A 19,735-nucleotide genomic window follows, 5' to 3' on the forward strand; every position below is an offset into this window, starting at 1 on the left:
AGCAACAAATCATTTGACATGCTGCTTGATTTACTTAAACAAGTGAAACCAATTGGTGAGAAACTTCCAAAGATGATGGACTTGTGAGACACCTAGCTGATTCTCAAGTTTGGGAAGATTTAGATAGGGATTTCCCATGGTTTGCACAAGACTATTGAAATGTACGTCTTGGCCTAGCAACCGATGGATTCAATCCATTTGGAAGTATGAGTAATTCTTATGGCAACGTTGTGTTTTCTTATTATGATTGACATTGTTTAACCTAATTTGATGTTCATATTGAATGTCCTAAAATGCATAATGAAATGATAGAATTGAAGGAAAATAATTTATCAGATGACAAACCTTTATTGTAGATGAAATTGTGATCAAGTGCTTGGAACTCGATCAGGATATATTAAGGGACTTGGTTATGGTCCAAAGTCTTTTAAAAAAAAAAAAAAAGCAGGACCAAGTGTTCAAATTAAGAGACTTGTAGATGCTCTTAAAGAATCTGAAGATAGATTTAGAGAATCAGAGGAGAGAAATATCAAAATTAAGAGAAAGTAGATGAACTAACCTTACACTTAGAACGACAACAAAAGATGTTTGAGATGTGGTTTGTCGTTGAAAATCATCCACCTACTCCTTGAAGGTAAAAATCATTAGTAATATGTCTCCCTAATGTTTTATGTTAATTTTATCTTACAAACTTTAGACAAATATATAGTTGAGTAATTGTTAATAATAATTGTTGCAGACTTGTCTGACATGCATATACCTAGAAGTCCAACAGCTTCAACAATTCGCTTTTTTGCTTCTTTTGACACGCAGCCACTATAGGAGTGGTACCTTTTTTGACATCCAAGTAGTGAAGAAAATAATATATATTTTGACATCCAAGTAATGGCTGATACATTCTATACTTTTTGTTTATATGTTAGTTACAACTGGATGTGTTTATGATACATGTATAGATACAAAATATTTTGTTATTACTTGGCTATTTATTGATGTGTAGTAGTATCAATTTGACATTAATTAATATTTTTTACTTAGTTAAAAAGATGTTTCATATGAATTTTTTGACTTTGAGAATCAATACATTTGTTAATTTTCAATCAAGAACAAATTCTCATCATAATTCATCATAAAAGAAAGGACAAAATATTTTATCCCCAAATCTTGAAACCATCAAGGATGAAATTTTTGTCCCCAATTCACCACACAGACAAGGACGAAAACATTTGTCCCAATTATTGACCCAATTAGGGATGAAATTTTTCGTCCCTAATTGCGCTTTTTTTGGGGACAAAACAATATTATTCAGGATGAATAGTTATTCTTTTGTGGATAAAAAATTTCATCACAAATTAAATAATCTTTAATGACAAAACCATATTTCGTCCCCAAGGACGTGGCTTTGGGACGATTTGTTTTTTCGTGAGCATTACTCTTTGGTGACGCGACTTCGATTACGATTTGGTCTGTAGTCCAACATGACTTTTTAGGACGAATTTTTCACTTTTTGTGACAAAAATTTTCGTCACACTTTTTTAAATTTCTTGTAGTGCGCCTTTTTCTAGTCTTGTGAGGGAAAGTTCAAACACTAACACTTTCCAGTAACTAGTTCAGGTAGGCAATCCATGTAGTTGACCAAATCACATAAATTCGTGATAACAAGGCAACTAAAGCACATACTTCTTTTCATTATTTAAAAATGTACTAAACCATTACTAAAAAAACAGGACATGCAACATCAAACAGTCCATATCATACGATTTACTTGCATATATGTTAGCTGATCATAACAATGACATACTAATAAATAGACATCCTGCATCTTTTACATCCATAAAATATAAAACCTAGATGATTAGAAAATTAACAAGGAACAATAATTAATACTTTCCAATCATTCATAAAATTCTAACAACAAAAAACATCATGCATACCATCTACCATTCACAATTGTGTTTTACTAAAATGGTACTCTTACATTTTTGCAACCTGCGGTTACATTAATACAAAAGACATCTTCAATTCTCATGTATATTCTCAAAGATGATAACACATATATTGTAAATTCAAGAAAATATAAAGACAAAAGCACCTCAAATATTTAATGCAAAACAAAGAAGAAAAGAACATGTTTAAAGCTCTAACTTCATAATCATACAATTCTAAAAAATGATACCATGCAAGTTTAAAGGATATATCAATATTACATATTTTGAAATCTTATCTCCAAATTATATCATTATAATATATGTTACAATAAATGAAACCTAAAAGAGACGATATAAGGGAAAATAAGTTATCTAAATTGTTTTGGAAAAGCTAGGACAACTTTGTCAGTAGGCCAAAGCAACTTTTGTTTCAACCTCTCCGGTTGAAGGATCTATGGAAAATTAGGACTACTAATTGCAACTGCAATGCAAGAAAAACCAAGTCATCATCATAAAAAGAAGGCAGTGAATGAAAATTTAGTCAAGCAAACAACATTTATTTTCCTTTTTACATAAAATTTAGCTACAAATCTTATTAACTTCAAAGCTTTGAAATTCAAAAACCAACCATCTAACTAGCAGTTATGTAATGTTTTTGGAAATGTACTAAAATAACATAGTTGAGGACTAATGATAGAGAAAGAACATGAAACTAACCACAACAAATTGATAAAAAGGTCAAGGAACTAACGTGCAGAGCCTTTTTGACTTGAAAGGAGCCTTGCAGACTCATGCTTATATAGGTTCTGAAAGGTTATTAGGTAAAACTGAAAAGACCAAAAGAGATTTTATATTACATTAGCAATAAGTTATGAATCTAGATTTTTTTTTTTTTTTTCTCTCATAAATTCCAGAGTAGAAGTAAATTTAATATTTCTATGAAGTGACGGAAGAGATTATTCAACACCAAGTGACTGTGGTTAGCAGCCGAAGTTCATCAATGCTGTCAACCTGACAAACAAAAATATTTGACTTAAGATTTCCATAATAACCAAAGACCAACATGAACACATGCATAAAGAAAGACATAAGTGGCAAACTTGCATACAAAGAGGAATTGGACCAAAAATTTCCTCCTACACAACCAATGAAAAATATGAAATGAAATGCATCATAGGATCCAGAACTAAACCCTCTTCTTACATTATAAATCATATCTTAGCCAAGGTTTATTTTCAAAACATGATATGAAATACCTTGTAATATTCCATGTTAACTCTAACGTCAGACAATATGGTTGGACCCATGAAGTTACCATGCTTATAACTTGGAACCCTATGGGTCAATCATAAATTGATAATGTAAGCAAATCATCTTGGACCTTTTCAAGACTCAAAAGCTAAATTGCAATTATAAATTTTAACACTAATACTAAAAAAAACCAGTAGTTGTACACATTTTTTTTCTATCAGATTCACATAAAGGGCAAAGAACAATGTACAGAGTTTTTTGGTCCAGATTGTTGATATTCACTAATCTACAAGCTGATAATTGTATCCATTAGTGAAATAATGTCTATTAATCACTATAATGACAATCTCTTGACTGCTATCGTACTAAATCCCTTTAAAAAACACTCTGATTTGCACACTCTAGTTGTAAAGTAAAAAATCTATCCCTGGTTTTGTGTGGAAACCAATATATATTCCCATGAACTAGAACTAGTAGATGGGCGGACTGAGCGGTTACGGGCCGGGTCCAAATGGGTATGGGTCAAACAGGTGAAAATCCAAACGGGCAATGAAGCTTTATACCCTTACCGGGCCCTGCAGGTACAGGTGGACCCTCGGGCCACCCTTTTTTCTCAAATGTACCATTGCTTTTCAAGATTCTTCCCAACAGTATCATTGCTTTTCTCGAATCTAATATTTCTTGGCCTTCATCTTCTTCAAAATCATATGATATCAGTGGAGATCAAACCGCGGCACATAATTTGTATTTATGGCCTCAATCATCGCATTAGAAAACTTTACCAGGAAAAAAATAACAAATTTTATTCGAAAGAAAGAGATTAATCCAGATTAGAAGTAAACCGCGTGAACAGAACAAAGCAAAACCAAATGAGAATTTCAGAAAAGAAATAGAGAAAATAATGGAAAAACCGTGAAGTCAAAGGTCTTAAGAGACTTTTAGTAGTTGCACCGCTCAAGACATAGTCTGAATAAGAAAGTTAAAGATGGAAAAGACAAGAGAAACACAGTAAAATGTGGAAAAGATTGAATACCCGCGCATAGAGAAAGATAAAAGTTGCTTGCATGAAACCGAAAAATAAGGCGTTTAACAAAGACAGGACAAAACTAGATTGACTACTTGATCAAATTAAGTCGAAGAAGACTGTTCTCTTTCTTTAATTATATATAAATTTTTCTTTTTTGTGAATGTTTATTTACAGTAAAGAAGACTCTTGACCATTTGTATAAGAACTGTGGATGGTTAAAGAAGATAACACTTGTTATGCCTCAAAAGTCAAGCCTATGTCAGCACAATTAATGTCTCTTTGTACCAGCTGTCAAGCCCATATCTCCAAAGATATTCTCACCAACTTTATCTCATTTCAAAAAGATGAATGGACGAGAGTCTTCCATGTGTTAAGACAGTTTGCAAAAACTCTCATTGCATTGAGTGCAAATATGAATAAATGGACATTTCTCTTCCCGAAGAAGGGAGGCTAGAGGCTGGGCTGAGATTTAGCTTCAATTCTTTCTCTCTATAAAAACACTGTATTTCTTCATCTTTGTATGCCTTACGGACAAAATCATAAAAATAGTCAGAGATCAATAAAATAACAGTGGATGTAAGAGTCGCTTGTTGCATCCGAACCACTATAAAAACCCCTCTTGCCAATCTTTTATTTATTTTTTCTGTAAAATATATAATCTCAGCTCCATATTCAAATCTCATGAATCCATCACGTGTGTCTCCTGAGTTAGCTCAGTATTTCTTACGTGTGAGTCGTTGGTATCCAAAATCAAGCGTCAACAACACTGAACCTTAAATAAGTTGTAAAAGGAGAGAGAAAAGAGAATCACTTTGGAGGAACTCAGTTGGACTTATAACAAAAGAGATGAGGTAAAGAAGTTTTCAATCTTCTTAACCATATGCGTCAGCGTGTATTTAAGGTTGATGACCTGTGCATGAGGGAAAGAATTTTTTTTAATTTTGTCTGGGTATCCACAGGTATCACCCGGCCCACCTGCAAAAATAACGAGTGGATCAAATCTATTAACTCGAATCCGCTTAAGTTACCCGGGTATGGGCAGACCCGCGGGTATAGTACCTGTTTTACCAGGTCTGCCATCACTAATTGATAATTGTTGTAACACCTTGGTGTGATTGAATCTATAATCAAAACAAACCAGGAAACTTGAAATAAATAAACTAAAAAGAACATTATAGACTTGAATATGTATTCTCCTTTTTTTTTTTTTAATTTATTGTTTGTTCATATGATATTTTAGTTAAATGGTAAAATAATTTTTTTTTTAGTTATTTTAATGCTCCATTAACGGTTAATTAACGAAATATATAAGGGTGACCTTGACTAATTTTTGAAACATTATAGAGAAGGTTGAATAAAAACCCTAATTAAATTTAATAAATTGCAATACTGAATGATTTTTACCCTTGATAAAATCTATATCTTCATAAAATCTAAATTAATCCATGATTTCATGAAATCTTTTTAATTATTTGATTTTTAAGTGCCATTGAATGAATGCTTTTAGATTCACGTGATTTATTAATTATGTAAAATTTAGTTACCTTTTTTTTTTTTTTATAAAATTTCAAAAAGTTTATAAAACGAAAAAGCTACTTAATTTTTTTTTTTTAATTTCTCTAATTATAAAAATTTATTTAAAAAATGGTGATGTATGAAGATTGGGGTATCCAAATTGATGAAGAAAAGACACCCACCATCCGTCCAAATAACAAAGAATTAAGTCCATGCCACCATATTATAAAATGTATAGGCACAGAATCAGATATTACCATTATATTATATCTATATTTTTTTTTTTTTTTTTTGTCATTTTTTAATTTAATTGTTAATAGAATTCTTTGATATAGTTTGATTATTCAGAGACCAAGTACCACTATAAATGTGGTCCAATCTTATAACCTGTTAATTTTTATTGCCTGTTTTTAATTGAATCAGAGACAAACTCACTCAAGATGAACTCCCATCAATTCATACCATACCAGATATATTATTTAAAAGATAAAGAAAAATAGAAAGATTTAATTTACTTATATTAATATTCTAACAATTATAAGAAAACTACACAAGGCATGCACGTAAATGCAGATGCATTATTTATTTATAAAACAGAAATGTGTTGGATTGTAAATTCATGTAACGAGCTGGCGAGCAGATTGGCACCAGCGGTCGTAAGATAGTTGAAGATTTGGCCAATCCGAGGCGGAAACTGCGAAGTCTTGTACCCAGTTTGTGAGGATCACTTCTTGATCAATTGCAGGCAAGCTGGAAATAGCCTCATTCATTTCTCTTTGTATTTCAACCTTTTCAAAGCTTGACAATATAGGGTAAGCAACACCATTATTTGCGTGGCAAAACAAGGGAATCCATAGCACCAGTAACTTGAACTTCACTTCCCTCGTAACCATCCAGTAATCCTGCCGATTCAGATCTCCGAATAGTATACCTATGTAACAATAACCCCATTAATTTTTCTTTTTCTTTTTATATTTGCTGTAATACTAATTTGAAGAAAAATACTTTTATCTTAAACAACTTATCACACCATTGGAAAATTACAATGAGGGATTAACGGCTCTGTATTTCACATCATAATAGATATTTTGTGATGCTCTTGTGACCTATTCCAACGCTATATATATTTGTTCATCGTTGAATGGAGAAAGAGAAATTATAACCTGAAATCTTAACAATGAGGCCCTGAACTCTGGGAGAAGCAGTGAGTGAAAGAGAAGCAAGAGCGGATGCATGGCTCCACTGCACCAAAGCCTGATCAACAGCTCCATAAGCCCTAAGTTTGTTTGTTATCCACAACAATTCCTGCGCCAATTTCTCTGCCATCACTTCACCATACTCGTCTGCTCCTTCTTCCTTCTTCTTCTGCAACCGGGACACTCCTGTGTCAACCCAAGACATTACTGTGTTGAAGCAGAAACTCAGTCCCTTAACGTATGGCGCAACGTAAGAACCAAAGGGTAGTGCCTTGATGGTGCGAATGGGCCAGCCCCCTGAGTCATCCTGGGATTGGTTACTGATTTGAAGGGAGCGATATAAAAGGGTTGAAGTACGAGCGAATGCGGAAGATAGAGCGGTTTGGTTGACTTGGAGGAGTTCAGAATGGTCGTGACGGGCATTGCCTTCCATTATTGTGTCAGCCATTGTCATTGCGAATTGGTATTTACTTGAAGTGGCCGGGATCTCATTTAGGAGCGCCAAAACCTGCATGCACCATAGAAATCATGTATACATCTGCTGATAATATAAGTTAACTTTATAGCACATAACGAAATATGATAATATACAAACCGTAATAACACATTAAAGAAGAGATTTCATGTCAACATGAAAATATAAAAATAAACAGAAATCTGTAACTTGGGTATCGATCCAATATAATTTCAATATATCAAATGTAATTGGTTTTACATCATTTTGAGTCAAGATTAAAGAATCTTTTGTATTAATCATCAATTTATGTACATAGATATCTTTAATGTAATCTAAAAGTTAATAATTCTGTACATGAGATGGATTAACAATGAAGATCGTGTATATAAAGTTAACAAATTGTTGTAAATTTCAGTCCCATTCATATAAATTAATTCTAATACTTGTGTGTTTTATTGTTACTACAAGAAATATGAGGAAAAAGAAATAGTTGATAATTTTTGACGTGGCGGAAACCGGGAATGAAAAAACTTGCATGTTGGAAACGTGTCGATCTTAGGGGGGCTGAAGGTTGTGATCTGGATATTGAGAATGGAATTTGCGGCCATTTTGGATATATATATATATATATATATACACTGAAAACAAGCATTAAGAAAAGATGTGAAAAAAGAACATGTGCTGTAGATCAGTGGTACTCGATTGTTAAGGTGAATACCGAAACGAAAGCTTTACAGGAGGTTTTTGTTAGATTGTGCATGCAAAACCAAATGTTTGGCAACTGTTGAAAGCATAGATACGTGGCATATTTTCCTCTCTATATGGATAACATATTACTTTAATTCAATGTGCTGTTATGTAAAGAAACAATGCCATTCAAATGGTGCCTACTTTGACGAAAATATTAACATTAAATACTGAACTCATAACTTCACAACAACACTAAAGATTGACTTAACTTCATATAAAAATGGTCATCAATAAAGTAAAAGAAACTTCGTATCTCAACCATAACATAGCTAAGCTTCCGAAATCTTATCGAAAAATGGAATAAAATTAATTAACGTGGACAGGGGCATTGTTAAACGAATTTATAGAATTTGTAATTAAACATTACTTTCTTATAATGTTCATCAGTTGTTCACATTAATATCAACCAACCAGAGAAAATTATTGGGAAACTAGAGATCGAACTTACATGGGTTAGTGATCTGCCAAGGGCTTTAACGGAAGGTCCATCGATTCCTTCATAGAGAATTAAATCAAGGGAAGAACCAGAAGATGGCCATAAGGACAAGGATGATGAAGATGGCCATAAAGATGATGGTAATAAAGAGTCAAAGGATCCTAGAGGTGAAGAGAATCCTTGGAGATAATGATTATTATTGTAAGAAGGGGAATAGGTGATAAAAGGGAAATGGTCCATCAAAACCCTAAGAACCCACACAGTAACCCAAGTCAAGAGCATAACCATGAACTTCAAATGATCACTTGTCTTCCACTTCTCATCAGTGTCTTGAGCTTGGGAGGTGTGTGCCACTGAAGCAAGAGTCTTAGCAGCCATGTTCACAGTGTACATGAAGATTGAGTTCAGAAGACTTGGAGGCCTGCTTTTGTAGGCATATTCTATATCTAAATCAGGTGCCATGGTTGCTTAGGGAAAAGAAAAGAGTGCAATAAAGGTAAGTAACTGAAATGAATGAATGAAAAGGTAGGTATAAATAAGGTGTGAAAGGAAGAAAAAGAAGGTTTTGTAAATTAGGGAAGAATCCAAACCGCCGAGACGGTTATCAGTACCTCACTGTTTCTTTTGGCTTGTTCTCATCATGTTCAGATTTTGAGACAGCTATAAATACCTCACTTAGTTTTATGTTATCTCAGACAAGTTTAGTTGGTTGGAATGGTGGGATTCTTGTAAGTAGACAAGTGTATGCAATGCAGCTCAAGAGGTTTGCTGAATATATAAACGATACCTGCAGACAGACATATAGGCATGAAACCCTAAGTTGTAAAAATTTAGGGATTTGANCATGGTTGCTTAGGGAAAAGAAAAGAGTGCAATAAAGGTAAGTAACTGAAATGAATGAATGAAAAGGTAGGTATAAATAAGGTGTGAAAGGAAGAAAAAGAAGGTTTTGTAAATTAGGGAAGAATCCAAACCGCCGAGACGGTTATCATTACCTCACTGTTTCTTTTGGCTTGTTCTCATCATGTTCAGATTTTGAGACAGTTATAAATACCTCACTTAGTTTTATGTTATCTCAGACAAGTTTAGTTGGTTGGAATGGTGGGATTCTTGTAAGTAGACAAGTGTATGCAATGCAGCTCAAGAGGTTTGCTGAATATATAAACGATACCTGCAGACAGACATATAGGCATGAAACCCTAAGTTGTAAAAATTTAGGGATTTGATTTAATTTTAATATATCAGTTAATTGATTTGATATTTAGAATGGGACTTGATAAGTTTTCATAGATTTATGAATTGAATTTTATTGATTTAGTAGAAATTATTAGAAAAACCTAAGTTATGAGTTGAATTTTGATAAATTAAGTTATAATTGTTGTAAATTTATGTTTATTATTTCAATATATATGTTATTGTAAATTTATCAGCATGTTTTAAACTCACCCACTAAAATCCCTGACTACTGTCTTTGCTTGCGGAAACTTCTCCATGAAAAGATAAGTTACCCTTTTGTTTTGGGGCATAAGTTCAACTCAAATGAACCACAATACCATTTCCCAAAAACTTTCTTCGCCACTAAGAAAGGGGCTCCATGAGGACCACGACAATATTGTCAAGTAATTAGCCTGCATCCTTTATTATACTCTCTCCAATAAAATTAAATTAATTAACCTAAAACAAAATGTTTTTTTTTTTTAAAAAAAAATTCACACAAAAGTAATACTTATCTTCTTACCCTTTTCCTGACTCCAATTTTTTTTTTTTTCTGATTTCAAAATAAAACAAAGATTAAGAAAACTTCTAAATAGGAACAAGGATCTTCATTGAGATCCGACCCCAAATTTTATTAATGCAACAAAGAAAAAAATCCATGCGAAATTCTGTCATACTAAAATCAATTTAACTTGAAAGAAACCATTAGTTCATGTCTACAATATATTTCAATCAAAGACCGAATTTTACGAATTTTGCCAATGATATGATACAATTGATCTTGATGCGAAAATTCATGTGATAATTAGAAAGTTATTTACTTACAAGAATCAATTCAGAAGCAAAGAGAGAGCTTCAGACCCTCCTCATCGACTTTCCTGTTCCAGTGAATGCCATTAACCCGAGGGTTCATCCCTGCAAGAAATTGGATAGTGAACCATTCTAGGGATTGATGAGCTTTGTGATTGAATGGATGCACTTACCAGTGGGATTTGGCACCAATCCAAGTGAATAGAATTCACATAGAGCCTGGCTAGTGACTGAGCTCGAACTGGTCTAAGCTCTTAACTTACATGGTTGGTTACCTTCGTGATGGGAAAACGGACTTTAATGGGAGATGCGTTGACAGGAGAGAACAATAAAAGTAGTAATATCGAGTATTCTGTCAAAAGAGAAGAAAAAGTTAATCTTAACTAACCAAATGATTGGAATGTGAGAAAGGACTCTGAAAGAAGGCCTAAAATGGTCATATATTAGCAACGAGCTTAAACCATCCTACAGTTGACAAATTTAACAAATGAATTATAAAAAAGGTTGGTCGAAGATTTGAATATACATAGAACAAATAATGGAATGTATTGCAAGCATCAAAACTGCACATAAAAGCAATCAGACTACTACATAATAAGTCTTTCAGTTTCTTGGTTCATTGTAACAAAATTGAATATATCTCTGTTTCAGAAATGAGCACAACAATAGCAATCTGTGGGGTTTAGTAGGAAATAAATTATATGCAATCCTCCTCCTTTGTTACATGAGACCACACCGTACTCTGACCACAACTGTTGTCAGGAAATTGAACATTTCTCAGTGATATATACCATTATCTATAGAACTGCAATTGTTAAAAAGACTTTCGATGTGTGTTTATTTATCTTATCTTCTAATGTTGTAAAATTTTTCATTGTTTACAAATAAAGAGAAAATAATTTATGCTCGGTTTTTCATTCATTCCTACCTCTATTTACTCACCAAAAATATTACAATTTATTTATTAAGCAAAAAGACTCATTATCAATTCCACCACTAATACTGTCCAATCCAATTACATGCGACTGGTGGGTTGATTAAAAGATTTCAGAACAATAAAGAGCTCAGTATAAGTTTCATAAAATAATTTGGAAGAAAGTAAAATATATGGAAGAAAGTCTCAATATAGAACATACCTCACTTGATGATGCTCCAGTATATACACATCAGATGTAGAATGATGCGAGTTATGCAAGGATTCTTTACTTCCAATAATAGTGCATCATCTGAGCCTAGCTGGATGTGCTTTTGCAACCTCGGCTAGCCAATCCATCAATCTACAGACACTTAAGCTTAAGTAAACCATCTTAATGATTCATTGTGATCTGGAATCCAACTTGGTTTCCAGTGTCAGAAAGAATTGACAGTAAAACTTCCCTCTTTTATAAGATTTTTAACATGAGGAGAATTTGAGTAAAATTCAAGTATTACTCAGAAGTGGAATAATATGAATTATCAAGGGATCCTTTACTTCGGAGAAAAATGTCACTCAGAAACCAGCAAGATATGCTTCTTCAACCCAGGTACATCAATCCACACAGAAAAGATATGCTTCTTAAATCCAGGTACATCAATCCACACAGAAAGAGTTTCCTAAAGCTTAAATAAAAATCTTGATGACTCATCCTGATCAAATAGTGGGCTCACATCCATCTTCACTTCCAAAGTTAGAAAGAAAAATGGTTGGGATGCTGCCCTCTTTAATTAGATTTCTTACATGTAAAGCAGTTTGGGTGTCTTCTGACAATTTAGATATCACATCCCTAACCACTACATAGTTCTTATCAACTGGATCTGGAAAGTTTCCTTCATCAACCATCTCTTTTAATATCTCAAAAGCCAAAAGTGGGTTTAGGTCAGAAAGAAAAGCACTTAATAATGCTACATACACAAATATGTCAGGCTTCATTCCTTCCTGTTTCATTGTACGGAAATGAACTAAAGCTGCTTTTGGCCTACCACACTTGCAAAGACCACTAATAAGAGACATGAAAGCAACTCTGTTGAGAACACACACTCTTCCCCTCATTTCATTCCATATCATGAGAGCATCATCAGGTCTTCCAGCATTGCATAGTCCATCAATTAGAGTTGTGTAAGTAATCACATTTGGCTCCCTTTCTTTTCCATGCATCTTGGAAAGGCAAAGCATGGCCTGATCAATATCACCACTTTTACACCATCCATCAATCAGCAAGTTGTATGTAATTACCGAGGGAATAAGCCCCTTCATAATCATCTCATTCAGAAGTTGCTCGGACTCTGCAATTCTCTGGGCCTTACAAAGTCCTTTTATCATTATGTTATAAGCTACTACATCAGGACAACATCCACTAGCACATATATTGTGGAATAGCTCCAAAGCTAGATCAACTTCTTGATTATTTACCAAACCGTTCATAGCAGCCGAATAGGAAATTGTATCAGGTAGGAATCCTTCTTGAACCATGTCAGAAAGAAATTTGCAAGCATCCACAACTTTGCCATTTTTACATAGTGATTTAATAAGCAAGGTAGAATGCTTCGTCCATGGTTCATGTCCATGAGCACGCATCTTCCTCACCAGATTAAGGGCTCCTAAAACATCTTGCCTCATACATAGACAACCGAATATCGAGTTGTGGGTAAAGTGGGTTGGTTCAAAACCTGATTGCTCCATTTCTTTCAAAAGCTTATAACTTTCTTCCAGTCTATTTGAATTGCATAGACTGTAAATCAAATTGTTATAAAGTAAAACATTTTGCTTACAACCAATCTGAATCATGTCTCGGAATAGACTTAGGGCCAAATCCAACTTGCCATCTTGCAATAAATTATCAATAACAATACTGAATGAGCTGGTATTTGGGAAAACCTTTCCCTTAAAGTTAAAGAGCATTTCTACCCCAACATTGGGAATAGGTTCACCCCTGATCATGGCCTGAAGCAGATTATAAGCTTTATCGACTGAGCCATTGTTGACAAGAACACTCATAACAGAATTGCAAAGCACAGTTACTGTTTGGGCATCCATTTCGTCCCAGCTTTCCTTAAGTAAATGGGTCAATTCTCCTTCATCACAACATGAAGATAAAAGCTTTGAAAGTATCCCAACATCAGGTTTCTTTCCGGATTCCTTCATTTCCAAGTACAATTGTAATGCTTTCTCACGTTCTCTAGTCTTGCATAACCCTCCAATCATTACATCGTAAATCGATACATCAGGGGCAAAACCTGATTTCTTCATTTTATCAAACAATTGTAAGGCCTTGTCTATCCTAGACTCCTTCACAAACCCATGAATCAACATGCAGAACGTTTTTTCATTCAGTCGGACATTGCAATCTTCCATTCTTTCAATCAACTCACATGCCTTTTCCACCTCACCCCATTTAGTAAAGGACATCACCAAGATATAAAAAACATGTTCATCAACCCAACCCTGATTGTAAATCTCATTGAAAATACTCAAAGCTTTCTCAAACTCCCCGGAATTGCAATACACCTGCAACACAGGCGTCAAAGTGTACTTATCATAACCCCACCCATGATCATGCATTTCTTTCAATCTCATCTCAACTAAGTCAGTTGAACCGGACTTAGAAATTGCCTCTAGCAAACAATTATAGCTATAACTATTTGGTACACAAAGACCCATCATTTTAACTTGATCGAACAACATATTAGCTTCTTCAACTAATCCTAAACTACCCAAACACCTAATCAAGAATCCCAAAGCTCCAGGAGACATAAAACAACGGGAGTTCACAACATCTTGAGCCAAAACCTTGAGAGGGGCATTTTGTCGAGCACGTGATAGAATTGAGGCCATGGCATTGTAAGTATATATATTATGCTTATATCCACTTTGATTTGATGCCCAAATAAAGAACGCGTGAGCTACTCTCCAGCTCTTGAAATTATTTAACACAGTTTCGACAACTTTATTCGTAAGCTTCGGTGCAAGATTGATCAATTCTGGATTGTTGGGAGAAAAGGGTCGTATGGTGAAGATAGAAATGAATTCATCAGTGACATTAACGATATCTGAAGGAAGAGTGGAGTCGTTTTGTGATTTGGTGAAAATGGATCTTTGAAATTTTGAGCTAAAACTGAGGGTTTTGATGAAGTGAGCATATGGCTTCATGTGTTTGATGAATTTGTAAAAGCTTATAAGATACAGTACAGTATAGATATGCTCTGTCTCACACACAAATTGGGACAACTTTCTTCGTAACGCAATTTCTAATCGTTTTAAATAGAGCATACTAAGCTGACAAACCACTTGTATTGATTCGATCGATTCAAACTATGTTGAGGTTTTCTGTCATATTTATCAGAGTAAACGACATATTTCTATTTGAGATTTTACGAAATCCTAAGTTGTTACCATTGGTTACATTTATTCCAAATTATCACCCTTAAAGTTATAGAAAATTGTTTAATATAATGGTAAAAAGGTAAATTAGTCATTTTGCAGGAGGTGACACACGTTAGCAGATCGTTGCCTCTAACAATGCTCTAGCTCACATTAGCAAACGTTGCCCCCAATGTTTTTCACCCTTTTTCGGCGAATCTTCCACTCAAAATCACCCTTGTCACCACCATTTGAACCCTCATCCTCCCCTCTACAAAACCTTACCGCTCACAACCTCTCATCCCTCGCCGATCATCGGCCACGATAACAGCATCGTGCGATTGTTTTTTACTGGTTTTCAACCATTTTGAGCAACGACAACCCCAACCACCACCACCGTTTGACTCCTCGCATCCCCCCTACAAAACCCCTAACCTTCCTAGCCATAGCAGCACATCATTCGCCGCCACGGCAGGTCCAAAAAACGCTATAAACAGGAACCTCTTGGCTGGCAAATGGCGACTAAACGGTTGTTGGGGACATAAGGGTTTTGTAGAGTTGGAGACATTGGTTGTAATGGTGGTTCCAATTGGATTGTTGCCATCCGAATCGACCGAAATCTGACGACTAAAATCTGACGAAGAATAGCAAAACCGTAAACCTAACAACGCCGACAATTAGAAGGGCCAATGAGTCAGGAACCAAAGGGGTTTTCAACAACGGGCTATATGGAAGGTGATGGAGATGACTAGGGGGTTCAACGCCTCGGAAACAACCCAAATTGAGCAAAAACCGATAGGGTGCACAATTGTCGAGGGTGTTATTGAAGTAATTTGAAAATAACATGGTTAATTTTATAATTCTACTAATTTAGGGATTAATAAGTAATTTATTAATTTATTTGTTAAAGGAATTATGGTAACAACACCCTCTTTAACCTAAAAATTGTTAACAGTGTTACTTTAAGGGTGGAAATCTGGAATAAATGGAACCAGAGATACCAAATCGGGATTTCACCAAACTTTGGGTGGGAATATGTCGTTTACTCTATTTACGGCTTACTTTGGAACATTGGATTTGTGAAATGTTCAATGAGTCTTAGAGATTAGTTGAGATGTACACAAGCTGACCGATACTCTGGTCATTAAAAAAAAATACTGACAAATGAATCTCACAAACCCAACATGACACTCCTATCATACCCTCAAGCAATGTTAGTAGACCAGAAAAATCATCAAAAAAACAAAATAAGCAATCACATTGAGATTATAAGAAAAAGTTTGTGAATTTCGATTGCGAATCTATTTTTATTATTTTAAATTAATTAATTATCCTTTTAAGAGGCTTCAACATTTCACACATCCGTACAAAAGTCATTATGATAACACAAATATCTCATTTCATAAACTTCCGTCCGTTAAGATTCTATTATGGTTATTTTCGTTACATTCCTTTCAATAAAAAAATATTAACAACTTGCCAAGTTTTAGTGTTAAATTCATTGAGAGAAGAGCACAAAATTAAAAATTAAAAATCTTTGCAAAGTAAAAATTGAAAAAACATTAAAAATATACTTTTTAAAATATTATTTTTGTAAAATGAGAATTCAATAATAAATTTCCTTAATATAGTCCATTTCGACTATCAAAGAAAGTGGTTCTAGAGATTTCTGATCATTCTATAGAATCTACCCCTATTTTTTGCTTTTAAAAGTAAATTCTTTCAAAAATAATATTAAATCTTAAGCATATTTTTCAAAAAAAAAAAGGCTTTTGTAAATGTTTTGATATATTTAATATATGATTAAGTATTTTAACATAAAAAGTTTATTTTAATCTTCCCTCAATTAACTTTAAAACCAAAAATGGATGATAAAGGGTGTAAGTGACTAATTATGGTGGGCCACTGTCATTTCTTAATATTACAGGGGTGTACAAATAATCCTAATGTAACCTTATAAAAGAATAATATTATGCTTACAATTGAGTCATATAAACAGATAAAAAACAAAAGACAGAATAATTATTTTACATAAATTTTGTACAATTTTTTTCTTTTGTATGACTAGATTGTATGATCCAATTATAAGTAAAATACTATTCCTTATCAAAAGTTAAAAGGAGTAGGGTATTTATGCTAACTTAATGGTGTTTTCAATCTAGTATCTACCTGTGAAAGGGTGAAACATCAGGAGAAATTTATATAATTAAATTATTATAAATAAATCATTAATAACAATATAATCATCATTAATTGATATGATTCTATATAATTAAATATAGATAATAAAGATTCTTCTTTTTTTTCGCATTAAGTATTGATGCTAATGTAACAGTTAAAGGATAAATAAAAAAAAAAAAAATGAGAAGAAAGTTGAAGTACTTACACATGGTGAAGTTGGAAGAGTAGTATAGTCCACATTCAACCGAAGGTAACGGTTTGCCAAAACCAGTTCGCAGAATTTTCAAACATCTAAAAAAGGCATGGTTGGAAAATGAGTGGATGGAGAACTCGAAAAACCAGTAAAAAAATTTCAAGGTTTATGACCAGGGGCCATCTTGAAACCTATATAAATACACCATTATAATTTCATCAGTAAAAACAATAAAATACTCTGAAGATCTAGTAAACAATATATGTAATTATTGTATATTGTAAAATATAAAGTATTATCTTTGCAAATTAAATTCGACACAGAGAAAAAAAAAAACTACTGAGAGATCTGCTATCTGGGATTGTTTTGTATACTAATAATCATCAGTTAGAAAGATGACTGGAGGAGATTTTGTTGCTCCGGCAGGTGCCCGGCACTACGAAGGTGGCCTCACTGCATTTGTGTTGATAACTTGTATGGTTGCCGCGATGGGTGGTCTTATCTTCGGTTATGATATTGGAATCTCAGGTTCTTACTTTACTCATTTCTTTTAAATCTTCTTTTTAATATATTAACGCATTGTAGTGACTCTTAAATGAATTGTTTTGCTTGCAGGAGGGGTGACTTCCATGGAACCGTTCTTGCAAAAGTTCTTTCCATCAGTTATAAAAAAGATGAACGATGCAACAGCTCAGGAAAATGAGTATTGTAAGTTTGATAGCCAGTTGTTAACGTTATTCACTTCTTCTCTTTACCTAGCTGCGCTTGTAGCTTCCGTCTTTGCGTCTGCAGCCACCAGAACGTTTGGTAGAAAATTTTCTATGGTTGTAGGAGGCATTGTGTTTTTAGTAGGTGCAATCCTTAATGGTATTGCCGAAAACATTGAAATGCTTATCATTGGGCGTATACTACTCGGTGTTGGTGTAGGATTTGCTAATCAGGTATATATAACTCAATCAATATAAACCTTTTCTCACTCTCTCTGAAAGGTTCAAGGGTTAATTAATTCAGTTATTTGTGCATTGCAGTCTGTTCCTGTTTATCTATCTGAAATGGCACCCCCAACTATGAGAGGAGCACTCAACATTGGTTTTCAAATGGCGATTACAATTGGGATTCTGATTGCAAATCTTGTCAACTATGGGACTGCCCAGATAAAAGGTGGATATGGGTGGAGAATTTCCTTAGGTCTTGCAGCTGTTCCAGCCTTGATTATGACTGTTGGGGGTTTGCTCCTACCAGACACTCCTAACTCACTTCTTGAGAGAGGCAAGACTGAAAAGGCAAAGAAAATGTTACAAAGAATCCGAGGCACCCCCAATGTAGATGATGAGTTTCAAGATCTTATTGATGCTAGTGATGCTGCGAAAGAAGTTCAAAACCCTTGGAAGAACATTCTATATCCTAGATATAGGCCTCAGCTTGTTATCACCTTCCTCATTCCTTTCTTCCAGCAACTCACTGGTATAAATGTCATCATGTTTTATGCACCTGTTTTCTTCAAGACTCTAGGCTTTGGGGATGATGCTTCTCTCATGTCCGCGGTTATCACAGGCTGTGTCAATGTGGTTGCTACACTCGTTTCTGTATTTGCAGTTGACAGATTAGGCAGAAGGATTTTGTTCCTTGAAGGTGGCACGCAAATGTTGATTTGCCAGGTAATGTAGTCAAAGCTGTTTTAATTAGACAACAATAGCAAGGATATTATATCAAATACAACCCATTTAAGAATCAGACTTTGTTATATAAATCCCCTCAAAACAAAATAATCAGATTTCATGTTATCTTTGTGTGAATGTAGGTTGCGATTGGAGTTATTCTAGGCCTGAAGTTTGGCGTGAATGGAAGCGGACAAATGTCAAAGACGGATGCAGACATAGTATTGATTTTGATTTGTGCATATGTTGCAGCATTTGCGTGGTCATGGGGTCCCTTGGGGTGGTTAGTGCCGAGCGAAATAAACCCTCTCGAGGTTCGATCAGCAGGGCAAAGCATTAACGTGGCAGTGAACATGCTCTTCACGTTCCTTATTGCTCAAGCCTTCCTCTCAATGCTCTGCCACCTCAAGTTTGGTCTGTTCTTCTTCTTCGCCGTATTCGTGTTGATAATGACAGTTTTCGTATACTTGTTCTTGCCTGAGACCAAAGGAGTACCCATTGAAGAAATGAATCTTGTGTGGAAGGCACATTGGTGGTGGGCAAGATATGTTCCTGATGACTCTCCACCTACCTCTGGCAGCCTCCAGCTTACCACAAGCAAAGCTGTTTAAACATATATTCCTCGGATTCAGAGGTTTCAGCAGCAGTTCAGAAGAGAAGAGAAAAGGAAGAAAAAGATTGAAGGCTATAAAAGACCGAGCCAAAATAAGTAAAAAGAAAATGGAATAAACGATGAACCCCAAGAAATATAAAATTTAAACGATGGAATAAACAATAAAGCC

General features: G+C 34.3%; 3 protein-coding genes across 4 annotated transcripts; 1 reads left to right on the forward strand and 2 right to left on the reverse strand.

Moving 5' to 3' along the window:
- Positions 1–6,338: 6,338 nt before the first annotated feature.
- LOC116130757 (BTB/POZ domain-containing protein At5g60050-like) lies at positions 6,339–9,022 on the reverse strand. Its single transcript, XM_031416459.1, has 3 exons — positions 8,573–9,022; positions 6,885–7,425; positions 6,339–6,652 (listed from the first exon to the last, which is right to left on the reverse strand). Exons 1-3 carry the CDS (start codon positions 9,020–9,022, stop codon positions 6,339–6,341), a joined length of 1,305 nt encoding a protein of 434 aa, XP_031272319.1.
- A 1,472-nt stretch (positions 9,023–10,494) lies between these two features.
- Positions 10,495–14,770, reverse strand: LOC116130884 (putative pentatricopeptide repeat-containing protein At5g08310, mitochondrial). 2 transcript variants are annotated; one of them, XM_031416581.1, is made up of 3 exons: positions 11,722–14,770; positions 10,759–10,937; positions 10,495–10,690 (listed from the first exon to the last, which is right to left on the reverse strand). In XM_031416581.1, the coding sequence occupies exon 1, from the start codon at positions 14,709–14,711 to the stop codon at positions 12,216–12,218; it is 2,496 nt and encodes an 831-aa protein (XP_031272441.1). In that variant the 5' UTR covers positions 14,712–14,770; the 3' UTR covers positions 10,495–10,690; positions 10,759–10,937; positions 11,722–12,215. The 2 variants fall into 2 exon arrangements, with proteins under 2 accessions (XP_031272441.1, XP_031272440.1); XM_031416580.1 differs by having other exon boundaries at positions 10,495–10,937.
- A 2,920-nt stretch (positions 14,771–17,690) lies between these two features.
- LOC116130758 (sugar transport protein 4-like) lies at positions 17,691–19,564 on the forward strand. The gene is made up of 4 exons (XM_031416460.1): positions 17,691–17,823; positions 17,911–18,236; positions 18,324–18,953; positions 19,097–19,564. The coding sequence occupies exons 1-4, from the start codon at positions 17,691–17,693 to the stop codon at positions 19,562–19,564; spliced, it is 1,557 nt and encodes a 518-aa protein (XP_031272320.1).
- Positions 19,565–19,735: the final 171 nt, after the last annotated feature.

The sequence above is a fragment of the Pistacia vera genome, unplaced genomic scaffold (genome assembly GCF_008641045.1).
Source record: "Pistacia vera cultivar Batoury unplaced genomic scaffold, PisVer_v2 Contig225, whole genome shotgun sequence".
Classification (NCBI taxonomy): domain Eukaryota; kingdom Viridiplantae; phylum Streptophyta; class Magnoliopsida; order Sapindales; family Anacardiaceae; genus Pistacia; species Pistacia vera.

What these genes read in the sequence shown, in the direction of transcription:
- LOC116130757 (XM_031416459.1), bottom strand. Translation starts at nt 9,022, where the DNA reads ATGGCACCTGATTTAGATATAGAATATGCCTACAAAAGCAGGCCTCCA. An exon ending in TTGGCAGATCACTAACCCAT is followed by an intron (nt 7,426 to 8,572) that starts GTAAGTTCGATC and finishes TGGTGCATGCAG; the next exon opens with GTTTTGGCGCTCCTAAATGA. An exon ending in CCTCATTGTTAAGATTTCAG is followed by an intron (nt 6,653 to 6,884) that starts GTTATAATTTCT and finishes ATTGTTACATAG; the next exon opens with GTATACTATTCGGAGATCTG.
- LOC116130884 (XM_031416581.1), bottom strand. Translation starts at nt 14,711, where the DNA reads ATGAAGCCATATGCTCACTTCATCAAAACCCTCAGTTTTAGCTCAAAA.
- LOC116130758 (XM_031416460.1), top strand. Translation starts at nt 17,691, where the DNA reads ATGACTGGAGGAGATTTTGTTGCTCCGGCAGGTGCCCGGCACTACGAA. An exon ending in TTATGATATTGGAATCTCAG is followed by an intron (nt 17,824 to 17,910) that starts GTTCTTACTTTA and finishes TTTTGCTTGCAG; the next exon opens with GAGGGGTGACTTCCATGGAA. An exon ending in GTGTAGGATTTGCTAATCAG is followed by an intron (nt 18,237 to 18,323) that starts GTATATATAACT and finishes TGTGCATTGCAG; the next exon opens with TCTGTTCCTGTTTATCTATC.